The 22,950-nt window shown below is 40.9% G+C and overlaps 1 protein-coding gene across 4 annotated transcripts in view; it reads right to left on the reverse strand.

Annotated features, from left to right (window-relative positions):
• Positions 1-22,950, reverse strand: part of SCFD2 (sec1 family domain containing 2) — a 270,684-nt gene that overhangs the window by 27,626 nt on the left and 220,108 nt on the right. For all 4 annotated transcript variants that reach the window (XM_017889333.1, XM_017889336.1, XM_017889338.1 and 1 more), the window contains 2 exons: positions 18,412-18,557; positions 5,102-5,236 (listed from right to left, as the gene is read on the reverse strand). In XM_017889333.1, the coding sequence (XP_017744822.1) occupies positions 5,102-5,236; positions 18,412-18,557 (281 nt within the window). The remainder of the gene's footprint in view (positions 1-5,101; positions 5,237-18,411; positions 18,558-22,950) is intronic.

The following is a 22,950-nucleotide window of genomic DNA, read 5'->3' on the forward strand; positions in this document are numbered from 1 at the left end:
TTTCTTCTAGGGTTATGGTATTAGGTCTAACATTTAAGTCTCACTCCATGTCTTTCTGACAAGAGCAAATCAGTAGTGAAATAAGAAATGTTTGTGACTTTTTGGGGGGCAGCATATCTATTCTATTCTATTTAATTCACTTGTTCACCCAACAATTAGGCTTTGTGCCCCAAATACTTGAGCACTGGCTATGTACAGGCATACAAGGGTATTCAAGGTGGCTCTTTTCAGACATCACAGTGTGGCAGGGATACAAACCCATAAAAATAATAATAGCAAATATTTATGTAGTACTTACTATGGGCCAGACATTGTTCTGAGTGCTTTATATGCATTCATTGATTTAATTCTCATAATAGTCCCCAAAAGTAGATGCTATTATCATCCCTGATCTATAGATGATGAAACTTAGGCACAAAGAGGTTAAGAGATGTGCCCAAGGTCACATAGCTAGTAAATGGTGGAGCTTGGGTTCTAACCCAGATAGTGTGACTCCAGATGTGTTACCACTACTCTCTGCTGGCTGTTGTAAACAAACACAGTAGAATGAAGTGATTGCTATTAGCATAGCTTATAGTAGATGGTATGAGGAAGAAATGCATGAAAGAGACAGCTGTCTATCATTTATAAAATCTAACTGAAAAAATAAAGATGTCAAATAGGAAAGAGCCTCAAGTCTCCCTTGGTGTCACTCATTCTCCTATGTGACCACTCTGTGAGGACATTTCTCCTCTTGATTCCTTGAATTTCTCAGTCTACAAAATACACCCATTTACTTCTGTTCTGTTCTGTTCTCTAGAGAAACAAAGAAGTTGGAAGAAACAGATTTGCACACTGTCAGTGTGGAAAGGAGAAGAGAGCATCAGATTTCTTTGACAGAGGTGGAGGCAGGCTTCCTTCCCCTTGTGCACATCAACGCAGGGTGGGCGAGGCAAGAGCGAGTGGGCTGCTGCTTCTTTGGGGTTACCTACAGATGAAGCAATGACCAGCTTTGCCTTGCTTAGTAGCTGCTGGAAAGGAGGGTCAGGGTCTCCTTTGAGGGTCACTAGAGTTGAGTGATTGGGGCTGCTACTTTGCAACCCCTGTGAAACTGAGATAGAAGCTTTTGGCTTAAGGGCAGTAGTTGGAAAGAGGAACCAGTGCCTTGGAGCTGTGCTACTTTCTGAATAAGGACTAAAACAGGTCCACCCTGACCACCCTCCCAACTTTTGGTGAGACTCTGCTGTTTGTAAGGCCTATACAGGTGCCGACTGCTGAGGATGCAGAAAAGAATAAGACCGCTGAGGATGCAGAAAAGAAAAGAATCAGCTTTCTGATTCTCACAGTGATAGCGTTCACATTCTTTTGATAAGAAAACATCTAAATCATGCATGTGTATCTATGTGCGACTGGGTTGTGTTATTTTATCTTGCTAGATGCAGTGAACTCTGATCTAGTCTGTTCTATTCTTTTTCAGTAAAACATGCTGTTCAAAACCATTGAACTGATATCTTGATCCACTAATGTGCAGTGAATCAAGTTGTGCAGTTAGAAAAACACTAGTCTGAAGAAAAACAGCCTGGAGAAAGGTACCTAATATGTATAGATACAAAACAGTATATGACTGCAGCTATACAAGTAAGAACAAAATGTATAGAGCCCTGAAGAAGCCACGTGGGGCCTGGACAATGCTCTCCTGTGTTCCTTCCATCACCTGCTGTGAGGGCACACACTCTACACCCCATGGGAGTAACTGCTGGCTCTGTTACCCAGCGCATCTCTCACCAGCCTCTCCATCTGCTCTCATCCCCGCACAGTCTATAGACCCTGTTTCTGGGTGTCCCTGTGTCAGCACCATCACGAAACCATTCCTATCTGAAAGGGATGGATGAGCAGCTCAGCTAGAGCCTTTCAAGCTCTAGAATTCTCCCATTTCTACGGCAGCACCCTAAGCACGGGAAGGATTCCACATTGATAACTTTATTCAGCAGACTTTGCCTTTTTGTGTCTTTCTGGCTCAACACTGGTGGGTCTTGAGTGAGAAGGGGAGGAGGGAGCAGATTCCAGAAGAACAGAGCAGGGCAGCAAGTGACAAGAAAGAAATGAGCAATAACTGTTGGTAGCTAATACACAATGAACATGCAATTGTAGAGGCAACTCAACTCCAATGCATACATTTATTCTCCTGAGGAGTGTTGCCAATGAGTCCCAGGGCCAAGTCCCAGAGATGCAGATGAGGTAGCAGCAGATGACCCTTGAGGGAGCTCATTCACACTGGCTGTCTCGATGACCAGCCCAGGCATAGATTTTATTCATGAGCTGGATAGATGCTGAAAAGGGAGAGCAGTCGTGCTAATGAGTAACCACAAAGGAAACCAGAATGAATGACATATGAGCATATGAATACTTAACTTCCAAGAAAATGCCTGGCAGCCTCCTGGAGCCAAGAAATGTGGTTATGAGCTAGGCTTTGGAATACGAGTGACCTTGGGACAAATTCTGGTGTCACTATTTCCTGTGTGCTCTTAGGAAAATGCCTGAGAACAGAGGAGAGTAAGACCCCATCTCAGCCTCCTGGAGGTTCACATCTACTGCGTAACATTTCTGGGCCTCAGTTTCCTCACTGGTAAACAGGGATAATGATAGGACCTACATTCTAAGGCTGTCGTGAGGATCAATATCAGAATGAATGGTAAGAGCTTGGCTGAACCATGGTACACACTGATCACAGGTTCTCTGTATAACTTTGGATAGTAAGAGGTGATGGAAAACAACACGAAGAAGGCTGGTAAATGGTTATAACCATGTTAGACTCCATCTGCATCTTGCATCCTCCTCTTCTGGAGGGCCTTAAAGCAGAGTGGTAGACATCTTCTCTTGATGGCTTCACTTCTATCTCAAAGAAGTAGCTCTTTCGGAAATTACAGTCAGTGTCTCAAAGCCCTACTGGGTGTTCCTCTTTAAGTTCATTCCAATTTTGTCCAAACCCCAACATATACGCCAGAGGTAACTCTTTGCTGTACCATGTGGAGTGGTAGGAGGGTTCAGCCATGGAGAAGGCTCATTTAGAAAACAAACAAAATGACTCTCCTTTGGGGGCTGGAGTGGAGAGGGCTTTGTTGCCAGCCCACCAGGACTCTCCCCACCCCCTATGGACAGATGAGATGCCCTGGCAACTGAGAGCTGGGGCCTCACAGCTAAAGGCTGAGGAATGGATCCTGACAGCTGCTGGGAGAACTGGGGGAACACAAATTCCTTTTTCTTAAATCCATTACTTGGAAACCTCCCTCTGAGATCAGTCTTAAGCTGGCGGAGCATTTCGTCATGAGCCCTAACACTGGGGGTTTGAAATGGAGAGAAACACAACAGCCCAGTGCTGGCCCAGGACGGTTCTAAACATCTTCCAAGGTAGAGCCTGCTTGAGGACAGTGGAGCAGGAAGCGATGTAGAAAACACTCTGCAGTGTTTGAAAGGGTCATTAAAAAATAAACTCCAAAATAAACATGATCAACAACAACAAGAACAACAAGTGACACTCTTGTTTCATGAAACAGTGACAGAAAATGCAGGTGGATATTCCTTACACAACACAACTGTGTTCTATAATATAGTCTATATTCTCCTCAGGAAGGATTGTAAAGTCCATTAGTGTATTAAAGGCACTGTGATGTTGGACTACAAAGAAACAACCAAATTTGTTGTTTAAGCCAGTGTTTCTGGAACACATTTGATCAAAGATCCCTTTGGCTAATAAACAGTTATTTTTGTGGAACATCTGTGGACAAAGAGCAGAGTTAGGGCCTCCTGTCACCTACACTGCAACTCTCCGAGTGCAGGTGGGGTGGAGCCTTCATTTGCACCCTTGGTCAGACCCCCCTCTACAGGGTCTGACTGTACCACAGACACAGCAGCCTGTCTGGGAGAGGACACATGGGAATTGGGCCATCCTCAGACCTTACTAACCAGGCTCTGAAAGTCCAGACTTGTTATTTTAGTCTCTCTTCAGGGTAAAGCCACGCCTGTGAATGAAGGAAGAGAATGCTCAAGTGGAAAAGGTTGGAAACTGTGTCTACTCTGGGAGTTTCTATACCAACTAGCTACTCAGGATGGGCTACTCAGGATAGGGAGACACTGACCAATTCTGGGCCTACTTATACCAACTCAGAAATCCCTAAACACTTTGAAGAAGCTGACTGCACTGCTTTATTAAAAAATATAGAAGGAAAATGCACCAATCAGGCACTGCAACAGAAGTTGCTGAAAATTGGGAACAGCAGGAAGGAGACCTGCAGGTCCACTCCAGCAGGTTTACTGCTTGGTTTAAAGTCTGATTGTCTGGCATCTGTCCTCTGGCTTTTGGAGTGGAACCGTTTTCCTGGAATATGCATTTATTGAACTCTGAAAGGCCAGATCTCTTAGGTAGATTAATTCATGATTTCAAAGATGCTTTGATGCTGGCAAAACATTCTGTTACTTCCAAGAGTTATTACAAGTGAAATCCTGGCATGGACTGAGAGGTCAGCCTGTAATCTTATTGAAATCTTTTTAGATTTAGAAACTCTACAGTAGGTTAAAAATAGATCACATTTGTGTACTTTTTCCTCCTTTCATCCCCACTTCAAGGGCTGGTCAGTCATTTTGACCCACCCCAGATATGAGCCAGATAAATTCTAGCACTTATCCAAAAGTCATTTCCAAGTGGGTTTTGATGTGATGCTAGCCATAGGACTGAGCAGAGCCACTCACCATCCTATATAATCAGTTCTAGAATTAAGAGCAAAGGGCTGTCACTAAGACCGGTGTGTGCTATGTGGATTCATTTTAAGTGAAAACATAGACTGCAAGGAGGAGAGTTTCAATAGTGCTGTCCCAGAGAGCTTGTGTCCTCCACCTTAGACCACACGTGCTGACCAGAAAAGACCATAGTGCTCAGGTCAGAAGAAGCTGTATGAGGCTAGCAGGTCAGGCTGCTTGTAATCAAAAAATAAAGATTGCCCTTGATTTTAGAAGAGCCAAAATACCAAATGTTATCTGTGTGGTGCTGGCTAGGGTTAACAGGGTGCCAGCGCCCAGCAAAGAGAACATTTCTACGTTCAGGATTACATCTTCATGGTTACTTTACCTTCATGAACATGCTAAATCCAGTTTTAAGGAGATCAGTGAGGCCTGAAGACATGTGTTCAATATCAATGGAATCTGGCCTCTCAGGATGAAATATTTCCTCCACAACTTGCTTCAACAATGGTTTATAAGATGCCTGGAAAGACAAAATACTGTGAGTAAAGAGATTGTTTGGTTTGTCTGGAGAGAGTACAGCTTTATCTGCAATGAAGAAAGCAAAGCAAGTTTATTTTGATACTGAGCAATGGCTATGATGTGTGTGTGTGTGTGTGTGTGTGTGTGTGTGTGTGTCAGAGAAAAGACAATATGACAACATTGGGTTTTAAAATAAACTTTCACCCAATGCTTTAGCATGCTTTTCTGCTTCTCATGCTCCCTTCTACAAGCAAATATATCTCATCAGAGCTACAATCATACTATGACTAATATTTCTATTTAAAGTGACAATTTTATGCGTGAAGTATACTGAGAAACAAACTACTGTCATTTGATACAGACATGAAGATGGTCTCCAGTTTTTCCTGAATATTCTTAGAATTATGCTCTCTTCTGCTAGGAACTCCAATGTTACTTACAATGTGCTGTCAATAACCAAGCTTAAAGCAATCCCTCTTCCTTCCACAGAGCTCAACTCCCAAGTATGACTTGGCCAGGAAAAGAAGCTAAGATGACATAAAGGAATCTGACAAAGGTCAGAAAGCAGACTACATGGTATCATAAGAATTTCAATAGAATTAGGGAGATGTTAGTTTGCAACAACTTCTACAGTTTGATAAGTGCTGCTAAATGCCTTCCTTTTCTGTGACCTGAATAACCCATCCACGTTTAGGTTATATTGGGAGCCAGCTGCCTTATTGACCCAGCACTTTCTGAGCTGTTTTTCTCCACCTCTTTTCTTAGTTCTTGTTACCAAGTTCTTCCTGTTTTCTTTTCCCACTTGGTGCACCACCTGCCTCCCAATCCTCCAGTCAGGTACGGCACGAAGTCTGGGGCATGAAGGGCAAAGGAGGAAGGAATATCTTCTCTCAATGCACTCTCTGATCTATTATAGCTTCAGTAAAGCCAGTTTCTAACAGGGCACAGTTGAGGCATATCCTGTATTAAACTCTTTCTCTCTTTGGCCAAATATGTGACTTGTCTGTAGCAACTGTCTAGAATATTTAGTGTACTGACCTCATTCCTGGCTTCATATTGCTTTTCTTCCAGTCACTTTTTTTTTACTCAAATTTTCCCTTTCCAATTTTCTTATTTAAAATAGCTTAGAAATAAAGCAAGGTATAAACCATCAAAATCATAACCATTCAGCAGGAATAGAGCTGGCATCTTTCCCAGGGATAAGATGCAGGGAAAACTAGCATCTTCTCACTTGGGGATACCAACTCTTTTATGTTTATTAGTCAAACAGAGCATTGTTTGTCCAGAGATCTCATAGTTAAATGATCACGAAGGGCAAGGCAATGAACAGAAACACTGGTCAGACAGGAATATTTTGAAAACTATGGATCCACCTTGCTCATAAAGAAATTGCAACTAAAGCTATGCCAAGATGGATTTTTTTTTTAAATCAGACTATCAAAACTCCAAAAGTTTGAAAATATACTCTTTTGATGAGGCCATGGGGTCACAGACCCTCTAATACATTGCTGGTGGGAGGGTTAATTGTTACAATCAATGCAGTGAGCAAGTTGATAATACCTATTAATATCATAGATGCATTTGACATAGCAATCATACTCCTAGTCATTTATTCTTTGCATATGCTCATGTATGCAAATGAGATCCAAAAAAGCTGTTTATTGTTTGTAGTACCAAGATTAGAAACCACCCAAGCGCCATCAGTAGGGAGCTGTTTAATAAATGGGGTGCATCCACAGGGAGAAATGCTATGAAAGAGAAGAGGAAAGCTCTGTGCTTGTGTGGCAGAAACAAGGCACAGAATAGTGTGTGAATGAAAAAAGCAAGGTGAGGAACACTGTGTATGATGGGCTAGAATCTGTGTAAAAAGTGGCAGGGGGAATATGGAAGTTTATATTTGCTGAAATATGCAAAAATAAACTCTGGTGTGAAACATAGTAACTATCAGCAGCAACGATTATGGGGTGGCACACCAAGCAAGGGAGAAAGGTGACAGGAAGACTTTTCATTGTATTGTTCATTTATTTACAGCACAGTTTAAAACACCACTACAGACAGCAAGAATGATCTCATTTCAATTCTTAAAAATTAATAAATTCTTACGCATGAAAAAGAGATTGAGGTAAAGCACACCAAAATGTTATTTAGGGTTATCTCTAAGTTCAGGAAGTAGGAGACATTTATTTTATTTTCCCAAATTTTCCAAAATTAAGAAGTCCACTTCCAGAATCATAAGAAAATTTAATAAATACTATTTTAAATGTAAAAAAACGGCCATGGAGTGGCCTCTGAATCCTGCAAAGACTCTTCCCTGAGTAAATTGTTTTGAATCGTCTCCTATCACCTTAGCCTTTCTGGACATTGACTCTCTTAAACTTTAATCTCTTTAAAGCTCCTCCACAAGAAGTTGTTTGGCCAATAATCTGATACCTTATCAGCACTATCATCAAATAATAATTGATCTCTTCCTTGGTAATAGACTTCAATCTTTAGCCATGCACACTACCAGCTGGCTAAAAGACTACATTCTCCAGCCTTCCTTACAGCTGAGTATAGCCACGTAATAAAGGTCTGGGCAAACAGGGTAATGTAAGAATTTCAAAAGTCTCCTTTTTAAAATGGAAGGATATGCTTTTCTCCTTTCCTCTGCTCTGCTGGCTAGAATGTAGAAGTGAAGCCTGGAGCTCCAGCAGCCATCTTGGAAGACAGGGCATTCGTTAGAGATGGTGAAGCAAAGAGCTAGAGAAAACTTGGTAAGGGATGATTTATGGAGTCACTATCACCATAACATGGACAGGCTAAATTAGTGCCTACTTTACATGTCACCATAAAACCTTGTATGTTTAAGCCACTATTTTTCAGATCTCTGTTACTTGTAACTGAATGAAATTCCTATAGAAAGCATGAAGGGAATATAAAGATATAAAAGGATATTTCCTCCTTCCAGAAGCTTACAGTTATTTATTTTATTAATCTATTAAAACTCATTATATAAAATAACTTTAAGCAGAATCACAGAGAAATACACATAGGCTGTCATATTTAAGAGAGAAGAAAATATACCCCTGATATGGTTTGGCTGTGTCCCTACCCAAATCTCATTTTGAATTATAGCTCCCATAATCCCCACATGTAGCAGGAGGGACCTGGTGGGAGGTGGTTTAGTCATGGGGGCAGTTACACTTATGCTGTTCTCATGATAGTGGGAGAGTTCTTATCAGATCCGATGGTTTCACAAGGGGCTTTTCCCCATTTTGCTCAGTACTTCTCCTTGATGCTGCTGTGAAGAAGAGCATGTTTGCTTCCCCTTCTGCCATGATTTTAAGTTTCCTGAGGCCTCCCCAGCCCTGTGGAACTGTGAGTCAATTAAACTTCTTTTCTTTATAAATTACCCAGTCTTGGGAATGTCTTTATTAGCAGCATGAGAACTGCAACTCTTAACCTACAAAAAAATAAAAAAGATTGTTATTTTCCATAAGATGTACTGTACAAAAAGGAAGAGTAGTGATTCTGAAAAAGAGATCATACACAGCACAAAGGTGGCTCTGTAATTAAGCAAAAACACTATACTCTGTACCTCCTCTGTGCAAGGCACAGTGTACCTGGGGTGATAGGATTTGTTCTCAGGGGTTCTGTGACCCCAGTGTAGACTGGGAGACAGGGGAAGGCAGGAGTTACGGAGGGATTGGGGAAAGTAGGGACACTAGGATCACTCTCTCTCTTTCCCTTGCTCCACTTTTGACTAAATTTTGGGGAATGAAACATCCAGGAGAAAAATGCCCGCTGAGCTGGGTTCTCCTTGGGGGTGGTGAGCAGAGATTCAGAAGTGCTGTTTTCTTAACCTCTTCATTCTTGAGACTTTGTGATTGCTCTGTGCTACATTGGGAATGTTGAAAATCTTTTGTTTTTTATTTTTTAAGGTATGTAGGTGAACATTTATTTAGCAGAAGAAAGGAAACTATGATTTAAAATACAGAAAAGTAACAGCAAACACATCACATAATCCAGAAAAAGAATATAAATGCTTTTTTTAATTAATTGCCTGACCTACCTCTCTGATATTCATTCCTTACATTTTTTTGGTTGCCTTCTCTCTCATTATCTTTTCATATAACAATAATTTTGAAATAACATTTTCTATGAAAATGTGGTCGTTATTAAGCTATTGTCTCTCAACTCCAAACCCTCTCTTCTAGACTCAGTTCTGTGATGCTGGGCTGAGATTCTGAAAACCACTTTTGTGCTTTGTCAGCTAGGTCTGTTAGACTCTGCTGATAGGAGGCACTAGAGGGAGACTGGAACGCAGGAAGAACAGGCAGGAACTTGCTTCTCCTGTTTATTTGCAATTCCTGCCACCATTACCCTGGCAATGGCCTCTCACCACTTGAAGCTACCCCTCCTCTAGACTTTTAAGTCATAGGATTTCATAAATTACCTTTCTTTTTTTTTTTCAAGGTAAAAGTGGCATTTTATTTAGTAAACAATCAGATTGTTTGCATACAATCAGTATTGTTTGTAATACTGATTGTATATGCTATAATATACTATTATAGCATAATGCTATAATAGTAACAGAAGCTGATTAAGTCTGCAAACAAAACAAAACACAACAAATCTTGAACACTGACAAAAACAGGTACAGATATTAACAGAAAAGATGAGATAATGAACATTGTAAAAATTTATTCTAAAATGTATTTATTCCATTAAAACAATGCCATAGAGGATGAGAGGGACACTCTGGTTTAATATTTTACCTAAAAGCATTAAGATTTTAAAAAAAGACATAAAATGGGAAAAAAGGAGAGGGGCAAGAATCAGGGGCTAGAAAGGCAGAAAAAAATTACCTATCTTGTTTCAGCTTTTAGAACTTTTTTCTTTACCTATTTTAATTGTAACCAAAACATAGTAAATGATGTAAATATTAATTTATAGAGAAGTTGATAGATTTTCCTACTTGAATGGGAATATGTGGGGAAAAAACCCTCTAAATTTTCTACTGAAAGAACTAAGTACAGAACAACTGGATAACATTGTGTATTCAGAGAGCACAATTTGGTAAAGACTTTCTCAGGCACGAAACAGTACTTGTGCCTTCTTAACGAAAAAAATTTCCAGTTAAGTTTTTAATGAGGAGAACCTTTGGTTTCTGTCTCTCAGCCATTTAGTTTGGACCATTTTGTGCCCTAAATCATGTCACTGAAATCTGGTTAGAATGAACTGCTTGGCAATGATTTCTTAGATGGGAACCCTCTGACTTCCACGAAATTTTCTACTCAGCCAGGAATGACTCACTTCTCAGCAAAGGACCCTGTAGAAGGTGGTGACAATGGAGACAGATGTGGTTTCTCTAGTGCCGTACTCAAAGATTCTCTCACGTGCTAGGAAGGGCCAGAGGAGGGATTAGCCATATAGTTTGTCTCCACATTAAGAGGGTAAACCATAGTAATTTAGTTTTCCTGATCAAACACTCTCTGCCAGTTCACCTTTTTGGGAGATTGGGAGAGGCATGAAAAACTCAGAAAAATTTGTTCTTTCCTTTTCTTGCTGGTCATTGATTTATTGCTTATATCACATCCAGTGTGGGCTGGTCATTGATTTATTGCTTATATCACATCCAGTGTGGCCCTGCCCAATCATTCAGAGACCCAGGTTCCTGCTACACCAGGAGTCGCCAACCCCAGGCCATGGACAGCTACTGGTTCGTGGCCTGTTAGGAACCGGGCCACACAGCAGGAGGTGAGCAGTGGGTGAATGAGCGAAGCTTCATCAGTATTTACAGCTGCTTCCCATCACTTAAATTACCATCTGAGTTCTGCCTCCTGTCATGTCAGTGATGGCACTAGATTCTCCTAGGAGCACAAACCCTACTGTGAACTGCGCATGTGAGGGTTCTAGGTTGCATGCTCCTTATGAAAATCCAACGTCTGATGGCCTGTCACTGTCTCTGACTCCCATCACCCATAGATGGGACTGTCTAGTTTCAGAAAAACAAGCTAACCTCTCCCACTGATTCTATATTATGGTGAGTTATATAATTATTTCATTATATGTCACAATGTAATAATAGAAATAAAGTGCACAATAAAAGCAATGTGCTTGAATCATCCTGAAACCACAACTCCCCACCCTGCACCGCCTGGTGCCTTCCACGAAACAGGTCCCTGGTGACAAAAAGGTTGGGCACCACTGTGCTACACCATTTCTTAGAGCATTCGAATCCTACACTGAAGACTTTGCCTCTTATCAGCAGATGATGAATGAGAGAGAGAATATGAAGGATTTCCAGAGATTTTATGGGTCCAGTCCTAAAGTGATATGTATCACTTCCACCACAGTTCATTGGCCACAACTAGTCACAATTCTACAAGGGAACCTGGAAAAAGTAGTCTGTTTGCCCCAGAATAAAAGGCAATGGAGTTTTGGGAATACACAGCATGGTCTCTGCCATAGACACCCTGTTAAGTTTTGATTGGAACATTAGTGTAAATATTTCTTTAACAACTGGCAAGCTGCAGGTTGTAGGTAATAGATTATTAAACCCTTTTCCCTTCTACATAAGAATTTAACCTTTGGTTAACTTTTTATCTCTGTTTCCCTGGAAACCTGATAAAGGAAGAATGTCAAACTATGCAGCCAGGCAAGATTGCTTATGACGAAAATGACCCCTGGTTGGTAAATTGCATTAAGCTGGAAGAACTATAAATATCTGATAGAAAGCCAGAGCTTTAGGCTTCTCTGAGTATAATGACTCTTGAATAATAATTGGACATGTCCCTTGGAAGAGTGCTGGAAGCTATGTCTGTGTAGTTCTTACAGAGAAATTAGCTCCTATAGGATATGAGGATTTTAAGTCAGGGGACTTGTGTATTCATCCCATGTGAATCTAGCTCTCTCACTCCTGAGCTGTCACCTTGAAACCAGTCCAAGTAACTCCTCAGTAGCTGTGTGGACTGCTTCAAGCTTCATGGATGGTCATAAGGACGACTCCAAGGAAGAAAAATGCCTGAAGCTCCCCTGATGGGGAGCTACGTTCCCGTCTCGGGCACACTTGTGTCAAGTGTAAGCCACGACCACAGAGCTGACTTATTTGTTAGATACAAACATATAGTGCCTTGGGCCCACATTCCTTTTGAGGGCCCATGAAAATGCATTTTTTTTTAATCAGAAGAAAAAATACTTTAAGGTGAAAGTGATGTTTTGATATGTAATATTAATGTATTTATTTTTACACCAATGCAACTGTACCATATACTTTTACTATTTTTTTATTTTACAAAAAACGGGGCCCATGAAGGTCATATCATGGCCCTGTATGAGGGCCTCATGAGGCTGGCCTGATAGCTTGGTAGATCGTAAAGAGACCCCCGATGGCTGATACACATGGAATAGTTGAAGTTTCAAAAAATGAATCTTCAAAAAATATCACATTTAAGTAAAATACGATAACCAAAATACTTGTGTCAATGTCTCTGGTTACTCTTTTGGGGTGAACATACTGTGTGGTGAGTCTGGAAGATTCTTTTGTTGACTTAAATGTTAGCTCTTGAGGAAAAGCAGTGAGTGCAGCAGCAGTTCTTGACATAATATATAGTAAGTCAGATACAATCTTGAGAAAGTAGTGTAACTACAACATCTTGAATTTGGTGCACCTTAAAAATGACCTAGGATAGCCGTTTCCAAGAAAACCCAGTTGTAGCCACAGTCACATCTCTATCAGCTGGGGCTGCTGACCTTGTTTTTGCTCGTTGCTGTTGGCGTAGCTGGGGACTCCTCAGTTCTGTTAGTGAAGATGCTTGCTTCTCCCTTTTCTGCAAAATTGACTCTAAACAACCAGCCTCTCAGAAAAACCAGGCTTACTGGGAGGGTATTCATTTTGTTTCAACTCAAGACAGCACAGAAAACATCTGTTCGAAATTGCTCATGGCTTTGACTAATCCATGGCTCATTTATTTTTATTTTTTGCTATACGATGACTGTTTTTTCTCCTTTCATCTTCTTAAAGCAAACAATGTCTTTGTCGATTTTAAAATGGTTCATTTGTCTGTCTATTCATCCATCCATCCATCCATCCACCCACCCATGCTTCAATCCAGGAGCAAATTCATTTTTAAAAATTTGAGTATAGCCCCTTCAACTCAATATGAGGAAGGCGAAGCCCAAACACATTAACACGTTTGCCTGAGTTCACACAGCCAATTAGAAGTAGACTCAGGACAGAGCCAAGTTTCCTGGCCCTCAGTTTAGTCCTATCCCATGCTGATTCCTTCAGAAAGGATGCTAGCAGGTCTGTTAGAAAGAATCAGGAGGAGGAACAGAACATAGCACTTGGAAAAGAACAGCTGGAGGCCAGGGCTGGGGATTGCTGACAAAAGAGGCCAGGCCTAAAGCCTGTTCAGAGAGCCATATTTCACTGGGCACAAGATTAATCAAGCCTTCTTAGGCGCTGCTGTTCGAAATGCTCTTGTTCAACATGCTGGAGGCATAAAGTACAGTATGCGTCTGTGGAAGGTTTTCTGCAGCTCAGCCCTGCTCTTCGAGATGCATGCCAAGGTAAGCCATGTGAAAGCCATACAGTATTTTGTCTGAAAGCCCCGTATAAGCTCCCTGCCATGAGACATCTGCCTAATACTCTCCTGGTGTTGCAGCTGAGGAATGGCATCACATCACACACTGTGGCATTTAGTGGGGAGATTAAACCTTTCATTAAACTGAGCATTTGCAGTAAGAAACGGAAGGGCAAGAAGACTTTCTGTGGCCAGGCGCAGTGGCTCATGCCTGTAATCCCAGCACTTTGGGAGGCCGAGGTGGGTAGATCACCTGAGGTCAGGAGTTCAAGACCAGCCTGGCCAACATGGTGAAACCCTGTCTCTACTAAACACACACACACACACACACACACACACACACACACACACACACAATTTTTGCTGGGCATGATGGTACACACCTGTAGTCCCAGCTACTTGGGAGGCTGAGGCATGAGAATTGCTTGAACCTGGGAAGCTGAGGTTGCAGTCAGTTGAGATTGCGCCTCTGTACTCCAGCCTGGGCGACAGAGTAAGACTCCGTCTCAAAGAGAAAAAAAAAGACTTTCTGTACAGGCACAGTTGGGGACTTAGGTTTCCAGTCAACATAAGCGACCAAACAAACCCAACCTTTTAAAATAAATGGGTATTAGCAATAAACCTTTTGCCCCACAGCAGCTAACAGGACACTCAGCTTTTGAAAGACACCCTTTCTGTGTAGCCCATGTCCTAACAAAGGAAAAGCTAAAATGTTGCAAAAGAGGATGAAGAAAACGCCTCTTTTGTTCTTTACTGTGACAATGGCTATGATAGCAAATACTTACATAGTTCTGTCTGGATGTCAGATACTATGCTAAGAAGTTTTTCTTTTTTGTTTTTGAGAAGGGGTATCACTCTTGCCCAGGCTAGAGTACAGTGGCACAATAATAGCCCACTGCAGCCTAGAACTCCTGGGCTTAAGTGATCCTTTTGCCCTAGCCTCCCTAGTAGCTGGGATTAAAGGTGCCTGCCACCACACCCAGCTAATTTTTTAAAATTTAAGAATTTTTTAGAGATAGAGTCTTGCTGTGTTTCCCAGGCTAGTCTTGAACTCCTAGCCTCAAGTTATTCTTTCACCTCAGCCTCCCCAGTAGCTGGGATTACAGGTGTGAACCACTGCACTCAGTGTGTTCTAAGAGTTTCGCATGTATTAATTCACCAAATCGTTAGAGCATTTTTATGAGAGAGCTACTATTATTAGCTCCTTCTTAGAGAGTAGGAACCAGGCACAGAGAAGTGAAGTCGCTTGCCTAAGGTCACACAGTTAGCAGAGGGGACAGCTGAGCTGTGAACCCCGATGCTCTGGCTTGAAAATCTGTTCTGTTATCCTCTGTGCTAAGTTCCCTCTCACTAAGAATTAAAAATGTAAGAAATGGCATTCTAGATAGCATGTACAGTCTAGGATCCATCTAGCCATCCATCTACTCACCTACTAGGTGGCAAGCACTGAGCTAGCCCATGCAGATACCATGGTGATCAAAGACAGGCGCTGTCTCCAGTCTTGGTGACATGTTCCTTAAGGCAAGAGCTTCTGTGGTTGCCTCTTGATCCCCATTGCCCTCACTCTCCAGGCTGTGGAAAGGTCCTGGATGCCCGGGAGGGCCAGGCCTGTGGTGATGTTCTGGGATTTATTTCTGGAGGTCTAGTACAGATCCCACTCCTCTGACCCCTCTAGAGATTTTACATGCTCGATGTAACACAGTTGGGACACCTTCTCCTTAAAATGACTAGATGGTGTCTGTTTTGTGCATCTGAACTGTGATTGACACATTTTCCTAAAGGGGTAATGGATAAAGATTAAAATAAGGGGTGCCTCTAGTCCTAGCAAGGGAAACAGGAGTGGCTCTGAGACTAGTGCATGTGCATCACAGCAGGAGCGAGGGCCACTGGGAGGGAAGGTGGGGCCAGTGGGGGGCCCAAGGCCTAGAGCCTAATGTGCAGCATAGGTCAGACCTCGAACAGGAACCCAGGGTCAGGTCAGCTAGTGCTCTCCCATGTGACCGGGGAGCCCAGGACATCTCAATCAGATTCTGTCTGGAGATAGCATGGAGTTGGGTAGAAAGCACAGATTTCTTCTGGAGCCACAGGGCTGAGGACCAAATTGGGAGACAGGATAAACAGAAGATTGTTCAGCCAAGGACTATTTTTTAAAAACCGGATACACAGCTGGACTCTGAGTCTAATCTGGACACTTGCACTTTCCTATGTATGCATATTTTGTGTCCCAATAAATCCCCTGATCTGTAATAAAGATATATATATATATATAGTACTTAAGATGCACCTAACAAATATTTATTAAGCATCCACTATGTGACAGATGCCACTCTAGGTACTGGGGATATGGCAATGAACAAAACCCATAAAAATCCCTGTTCTCACAAGGCTTACATCTGTAGTTTAAAATATTCTAAATTTGAAAACACTGAAAACCCAAAGAGGTAAAATTACCCATAACCCCATTAAAAAATGTCATGTATATAGAATATGTAAAAATAAAGCAAGAAATCAGTGTTTCTCCTTACTCATCCAACCCTACACATCCACCACAAGGTAACCATTATAAATTTTTCCTAAATTTTAAAGACATTAAATATATATACCTATGAAATATTTATTTTATTCTATTTTTATAAAAATATAAACACCCTGCTCAGCGTATCTAGGTCTATTCCATTCGTTGTAATGGTTGCACAGCATTTCACCATGTGTCTGTATCATTACTTATGCAGTACCCCCCAATGTACACACATTACCCTACCTCCACCTCACTTCCCACTCACTGATGCTTAGGATTGTTGGGAGGGTGCTGGCATTATTGACTCTTGTAAGGCGGGGCGTATGCAACAAAGGGAAACTCCATTTTCCAAAGGCCACTGCCGCAGGACAGGGTTTTGAGGCCTGGAGACACGGCAGTGTTGGCAGCAAGGAGATGAGGTCTAAGAAACTCATCATTGTCCTTATCGTGCAAAGATACAGAGCTAATCCATGTTTACGTGAAGTTGGCCAAATCAGTCACCCGGATGACATAAAATGGAAAAGACCTCATTCATTTAGTGGTTTATTTTCTCTTTGCCAACTACACCAGCCACTTGCTTCTTGACATTTTTGGTCTCAATGCATCATATAACACTAGTTCTAGCATGTCTTTTGGAACTAGGCCACATTATAGTATTTAAGATCGCTGATTTTTTAAAATGACAAAACTACATATGATTATTGGAGTGATTTTATCTGTATTTTGTAGCCATGGCATTCTCAGATCTTTGAGTAAAGTGTGAAAATCTTTATGTTTCTAAGCAGAGTGACAGTTTCTAAGGTCTTCAGTATCTTGGTAGGTGACTTCAGATAACCATCAGCACCATCAATCAACACTTCTAGAATCTCCATGAGAACCATATTATAGTCGGGGAGGAGGTTTTGGGCTGGCAGCAAAGATCTGGCATCTGCCCCTGGCCATCTGCATGCCTGTGGCACGTTACTTGGCCTTCCTGGATCTTGGAATAATAATGCCTCCCTGGCATAACTTTTGGCAATCAAAGTAAAAATCCAATGTAGAAGTGCTCTTCAGGTATCAGCTCCCAAACAAATACATGATACTTGAGGAAGAATCTGGATTGTGCTAGGCTGCAGTGGGTAACGTTAGCTCAAGTCTCCCTTAAAGAGTCGGCACCCTGAAGCTGAACTCCTCCTCACTAACAGCACATTCAGCTCTCCAAAAGGCCTTAACGAATAAAGTTGATTTTACTAAAGGTTTTATGGAGAAATAAATAAGATTTCATCTTATTTATTTATATAAAATACATGGATGGATATCTATTTATATAAAATAGTCATCTTTTCCATCAGAAACATTTGTTCTTCTTTTCCATCAGAAACATTTGTTCTTCTCTGAGAGCTCATCTTTGACCACCAGGAACCTTAGTTCTGTCTCCTACCTTGTCCAACAAAGACTCCCTAGCCTCAATGGCTCTAACCTTTCCTTATTGCTTAAGCTTCCCTTTGGATCTTCTATGTACTTTCCCCCTCTGAGTTTTTACACAGCAATTACCCCTTAATCTTGATAACATCTTCTTACTCAATGTTCAAAAAACATTCTTTTCAGGTCCTCCCGCACTCCTTTGAAAGCAGTGGAGGAATTTTAAATAACACACGTTTTCATCACAAACTTTTTCCCTTGTTGTAACATTATTAGGTGCTTTTCATTATTCTACTTGTTCAAAGTATTTATGGACTGGTTAGATCCAGAAACTTGGGAATCCTCTAAGGCCAGCCCCTCATTTGGTACTTGTAGCCACTGGGTCCCAGAGGAGAGAAGGGACTTGCAGAAGGCTATAGAATCAGTCTACGACAGACCCACAGTTAGAAAGCCGTGGCTGACTCCCAACTCAGTGCTCATCCCACCATATCAAGCCTGGGACATAAATGAATTGAGAGGCTTTCAGATTCCATGGGACCCAAAACTCTGAACTAAAAGAGAACTTGGAGTTTATCTGGAACAAACCTTTGATTTTAGGGAGGTTAAAAGGGAATCTTTTCTTGTAGTTATAGTCTCTGAATCCTAGAAGTACAACAGATTAGAAGGTTACTTTGAAGCGTATATACTTGCCTGGTGGGTATGATTTCCAGGAACATATACAGACTTAAACTGTTTCATGAGACTCCGAGCTCCAGCAATATCCCGAAGTGAAGTAAAGAGTTTATCCACAGAAATTTTGGATTTGTGAAATGTCAGGTTAATTGAAGAGTCCCAGTCTGAAAAAATCCAGAGATATTTTATTGAGTGAGTAAATCTTTAAGTTTTCATCATGATAGCTTGAGCTTGATGTAATGTAGTTGGAAGGTTTTATTTTTTCATTATTATTATTATTATTATTATTATTATTTACCCTGTTTTCCCCTGGCTGTTTACCAACTGGCCTGTTGCAATCGTCCACAAGCAATGAAGCAAACTGAGTATAAATGCCTTTGACGGGAGTGGAACTCAAAATTCCCTGGGATTGCAGCCACTGGCCTCCACCCCTAGACTGCAGACATTTCACAGAAAGCAAGCTCCCAGGGCCCATAATCCTCGGAACACAACTTTGGGAAAATACGAGGAGATGCAAAGGAAAGTACAAGAGACTGTTATGATCAAACTCGCTTGCTTGAATCCCACCAACAGTTCCCATAAAGCAGGACAGCAAGAATGAGGAAGATCACAGTGTTGCTCCAGGGACAGAACTCACTGCAATGGGCGTCTGTCTAATGTGTTAACAAAGCACGTGGCACATTTCAGACGGCAGCCATTCAAAGCTGATCAAACGCAGGGGGACTTAACAAGAAGGCGGTTTTCTGCAACCTTCTGTTTCTTTTTCAAACTTAGAAGAACGTATTCTCTGCTTTGTTAGAAGCTCATTCAGAAGAGACACGATCATGGATAAGTTAAAAAAAATAGGAAAATATTCAAAATATGTCTTCTTACCTCTCCCAAATACATCAGGTACATTAACTCATTAATTGTCACATCATCCGTATGTGGCAGGAACTATTGTCTTCTCCATTTTAAGAATAAGGGGACTGAGGTGCAGGTTAAGTAACACCCCTGAAAGCAGGTGTGTGAAGGACTGACAAGGCCCTGCCCATACTCGCTTGGTCACCCTGGGTGTCCCCTGCAGGAGTGGTAAAGTTTCCGTCTATTCTGACTGCTTCCTACCTCAGTACCTGCATGTCAGGCAGTCTGTCTGTCTGTCTCTCTCTGCCTCTGCCTCTTCTTGTCTGATGTAGGAGCATGTTTGGCTTGTATATGGGGCAGGCTGGGAGTGCTGGGGAGTCCACACTCAATGAAATAATCCCATTTTCTTTTCCTGTGGAGGAGTAATTCTGAGTTGTGGTTTGCACAGCCTTTCTGAGGGGCCCCAGAAGGATGGAGCCCCCACTGCCCACAACATCAACTCACCGATTAATACCCCATTAGTGGCTTTCCTTCCTCCCCATCTCACTTCCCTACCTCCTGACTGTGCTTTGGGATATCTTTCCAAATTCAGTATTCACACCCAAATCCTTGTCTCAAGACACTAGTGATTTGAAGACAGGTCTGGCTTTATTTTTTTAGTAGTGGCTTTATTGAGATATAATTCATATACTATACAGTTACCCATTTAAAGTGTATAATTCAAAGCTTTTAGTACATTCACAGAGTTTAACAACCACCATCACCACCACAATTTTAGAACACCGTGTCACCCCAACAAGAAACCCCATAACTGTTAGCAGTCACCCCCAATTTCTCCCCTCTCCAGCCCCTGGCAATCCCTAATGTGCTTTGTCTCTATGGATTTACCTATTTTGGACATTTCACACAAATAGAATGACAGAATATGTAGTCTTTTGTGACTCTCTTCTTTCACTTACCATAATGTTTTCAGGGTTCATCCAAGTTGTAACGTTAGTACTTCATTTCTTATCGCCTACTAATATTTCACTGTATATAGGATATTCATGTATATGGAATATGGAAATAGCATATTTTATATATCGACTCATTGGTTAATGGATATTTGGGTTGTTTTTGCCTTTTGGTTATCATGAGTAATGCTGCTAGTTTTACATGTACATGTTTTTGTGTGGACATACATTTTCATTTCTCTTGGGTATATACCTAGGAGTAGAATAGCTGGTCATATGGTAACTTTGTGTTTAACCTTTTGAGGAAGTGCTAGGCTGTTTTCCAAAATGATTGCACTATTTTACATTCCCACCAGCAGTGTAAGAGGGTTTCAATTTCTCTACAACCTAACCAATGCTTATTATTAGCTATCTTCTTAATTATACCTATCCTAGTAGATGTAAAGTGAGGACACATGTGTTGATTTTGATAATAAGAGAAACAGTTTTTAGGGAGTAGAGGTAGATTGAAACAAGCTTAAACTAAAATGGAATGAATCTAGCATACATAGAAGCATCCAAAAGAATCCAGCTGCATCAGACACAGCGAGGTGGCATGTGAGAAGCTGAGCTTGTACTCTCAGCTACTGTGTGACATTGTATGTAATAACTCTTAAAGGATGGGCAAATGCTTCTGATTAGTCTTCATCTCCTGGTTTTCAACTTCAGTTGAAATGCACTAGCTTGTGCTTTAGGCAATCACCAGTCAGAAGAAACCTTGGGAGGTTATGGCTTCTCACTCAACATGTGGCTTCTTTCCTTCAATTCCTAGGCTCAGCCATTGAAGATGTGAGAAACTGCATCAATTATATCTAGGAGTTGCGTACTATGTACTACTTTTCAAATCTAAAAGGCACAAAACAAGAAGAAAAAAACGCTACTAGTTCTAATATCACGCAAAGTTTTTCAGTTTCTCTAAAAGTCAATCCAGCTAAATAGATTAATTTTTTTATTTAAAGTAATTCATTTTCTATAGAACAGAAAGAGTCATCCATTTTCCATATGGTCTATTGCAATTTTTTGGAATATGAGAAGTATGATATTCATTCATTAGGCTAGGTGGAATAGAATCATCTACTAGATTATACAGCATTTACTTAAAATTCTAGATTATACATGAAAATTTTGGATTATACATTGACATTAATTAATCATAGGCTGTGTAATTGCAGAGATTTAGATCAACTGTGGAGCAGGTTGTCTGACAGAAGTGTTTACAGGTTACTACTGGTAAATTGAACTCAAATGAATCCAACAGAAAAATAAGACTGTTAAAGAAACTGCTGGAAGGAAAATGTAAAGTCTTAAATTCACAAATAGAGTCAACCTTACTGAAAAATTGTCAATTATGTCTATTTTTCAAGCCAACTGTACATGGGCAATTTCTGTCCAAATCATTAACCCTCTCCAATTTGTCTATCATCCTCAAAGTTCTATGATATATATGTTTTATGATATAACATATATGTTATATGATACTGAGCCAAAGGTGACTCATTTTTATCAGTCTTTAAGCATTTTTCATAATCACATCAATCTTCACCAAAGAAGGGATTTACATTTATTTTTCCAAACCCTATAATGAAAGTTACATACACACACCCTTTAGAAATATGGATCAGTCAGGATAAATGACTTATACAAGATCACATCACTATTCCCAACAGAGCCAGGGTTCAAATATCCCTGATTGCAGACCTGCACTTCTCCATGTATGCTGCCTCCCACAATTTCAGATCTCATCTGTGAATGCAGCTCATTCCAAATATATGCTGAATTGATAGATAAGATGGAATATGGGTACAAAAGCTGTTAAATGAGATGAATTATTTTCTGTGATAATGGTAGTATATAAGCACCAGTTGCTCATACTATGCTAGAAACTATTCCAAGAAGTTTATACATATTAGCTCATTTAATCTCCACAGACACGTAATGTGCTAGGTACTATTATCATCCTCATTTTGCAGATGGAGAAACTGAGCCACAGAGAAGTTAAGTAACACAAACTCACTCAGTCAGTATGTGGCAAAACTAAGATTCAAACTCTTGCAGTCTAACTCCAAAGTTTGTCCTGTCAAAGACTATATTTTGGTTTCTTTTTTAAAAATTATTATTATTATACTGTAAGTTCTAGGGTACATGTGCCCAACGGGCAGGTTTGTTACATATGTATGCATGTGCCATGTTGTGTGCTGCACCCATTAACTCCTCATTTACATTAGGTATATCTCTGAATATTATCCCTCCCCTCTCCCCTCTCCCCACAATAAGGCCCTGGTGTGTGATGCTCCCCTTCCTGTGTCCAAGTGATCTCATTGTTCAATTCCCACCTATGAGTGAGAACATACAGTGTTTGGTTTTCTGTTCTTGCGGTAGTTTGCTGAGAATGATGGTTTCGAGTTACATCCATGTCCCTACAAAGGACACAAACTCATCCTTTTTTATGGCTGCATAGTATTCCATGGTGTATATGTGCCACATTTTCTTAATCCAGTCTGTCACTGATGGACATTTGGGTTGACTCCAAGTCTTTGCTATTGTGAATAGTGCCGCAATGAACATACGTGTGCATGTATCTTTACAGCAGCATGATTTATAATCCTTTGGGTATATACCCAGTAATCAGATGGCTGGGTCAAGCGGTATTTCTAGTTCTAGATCCTTGAGGAATCACCACACTGTTTTCCACAATGGTTGAACCAGTTTAGAGTCCCACCAA

The sequence above is a fragment of the Rhinopithecus bieti genome, unplaced genomic scaffold (genome assembly GCF_001698545.2).
Source record: "Rhinopithecus bieti isolate Rb0 unplaced genomic scaffold, ASM169854v2 scaffold_19114, whole genome shotgun sequence".
Classification (NCBI taxonomy): domain Eukaryota; kingdom Metazoa; phylum Chordata; class Mammalia; order Primates; family Cercopithecidae; genus Rhinopithecus; species Rhinopithecus bieti.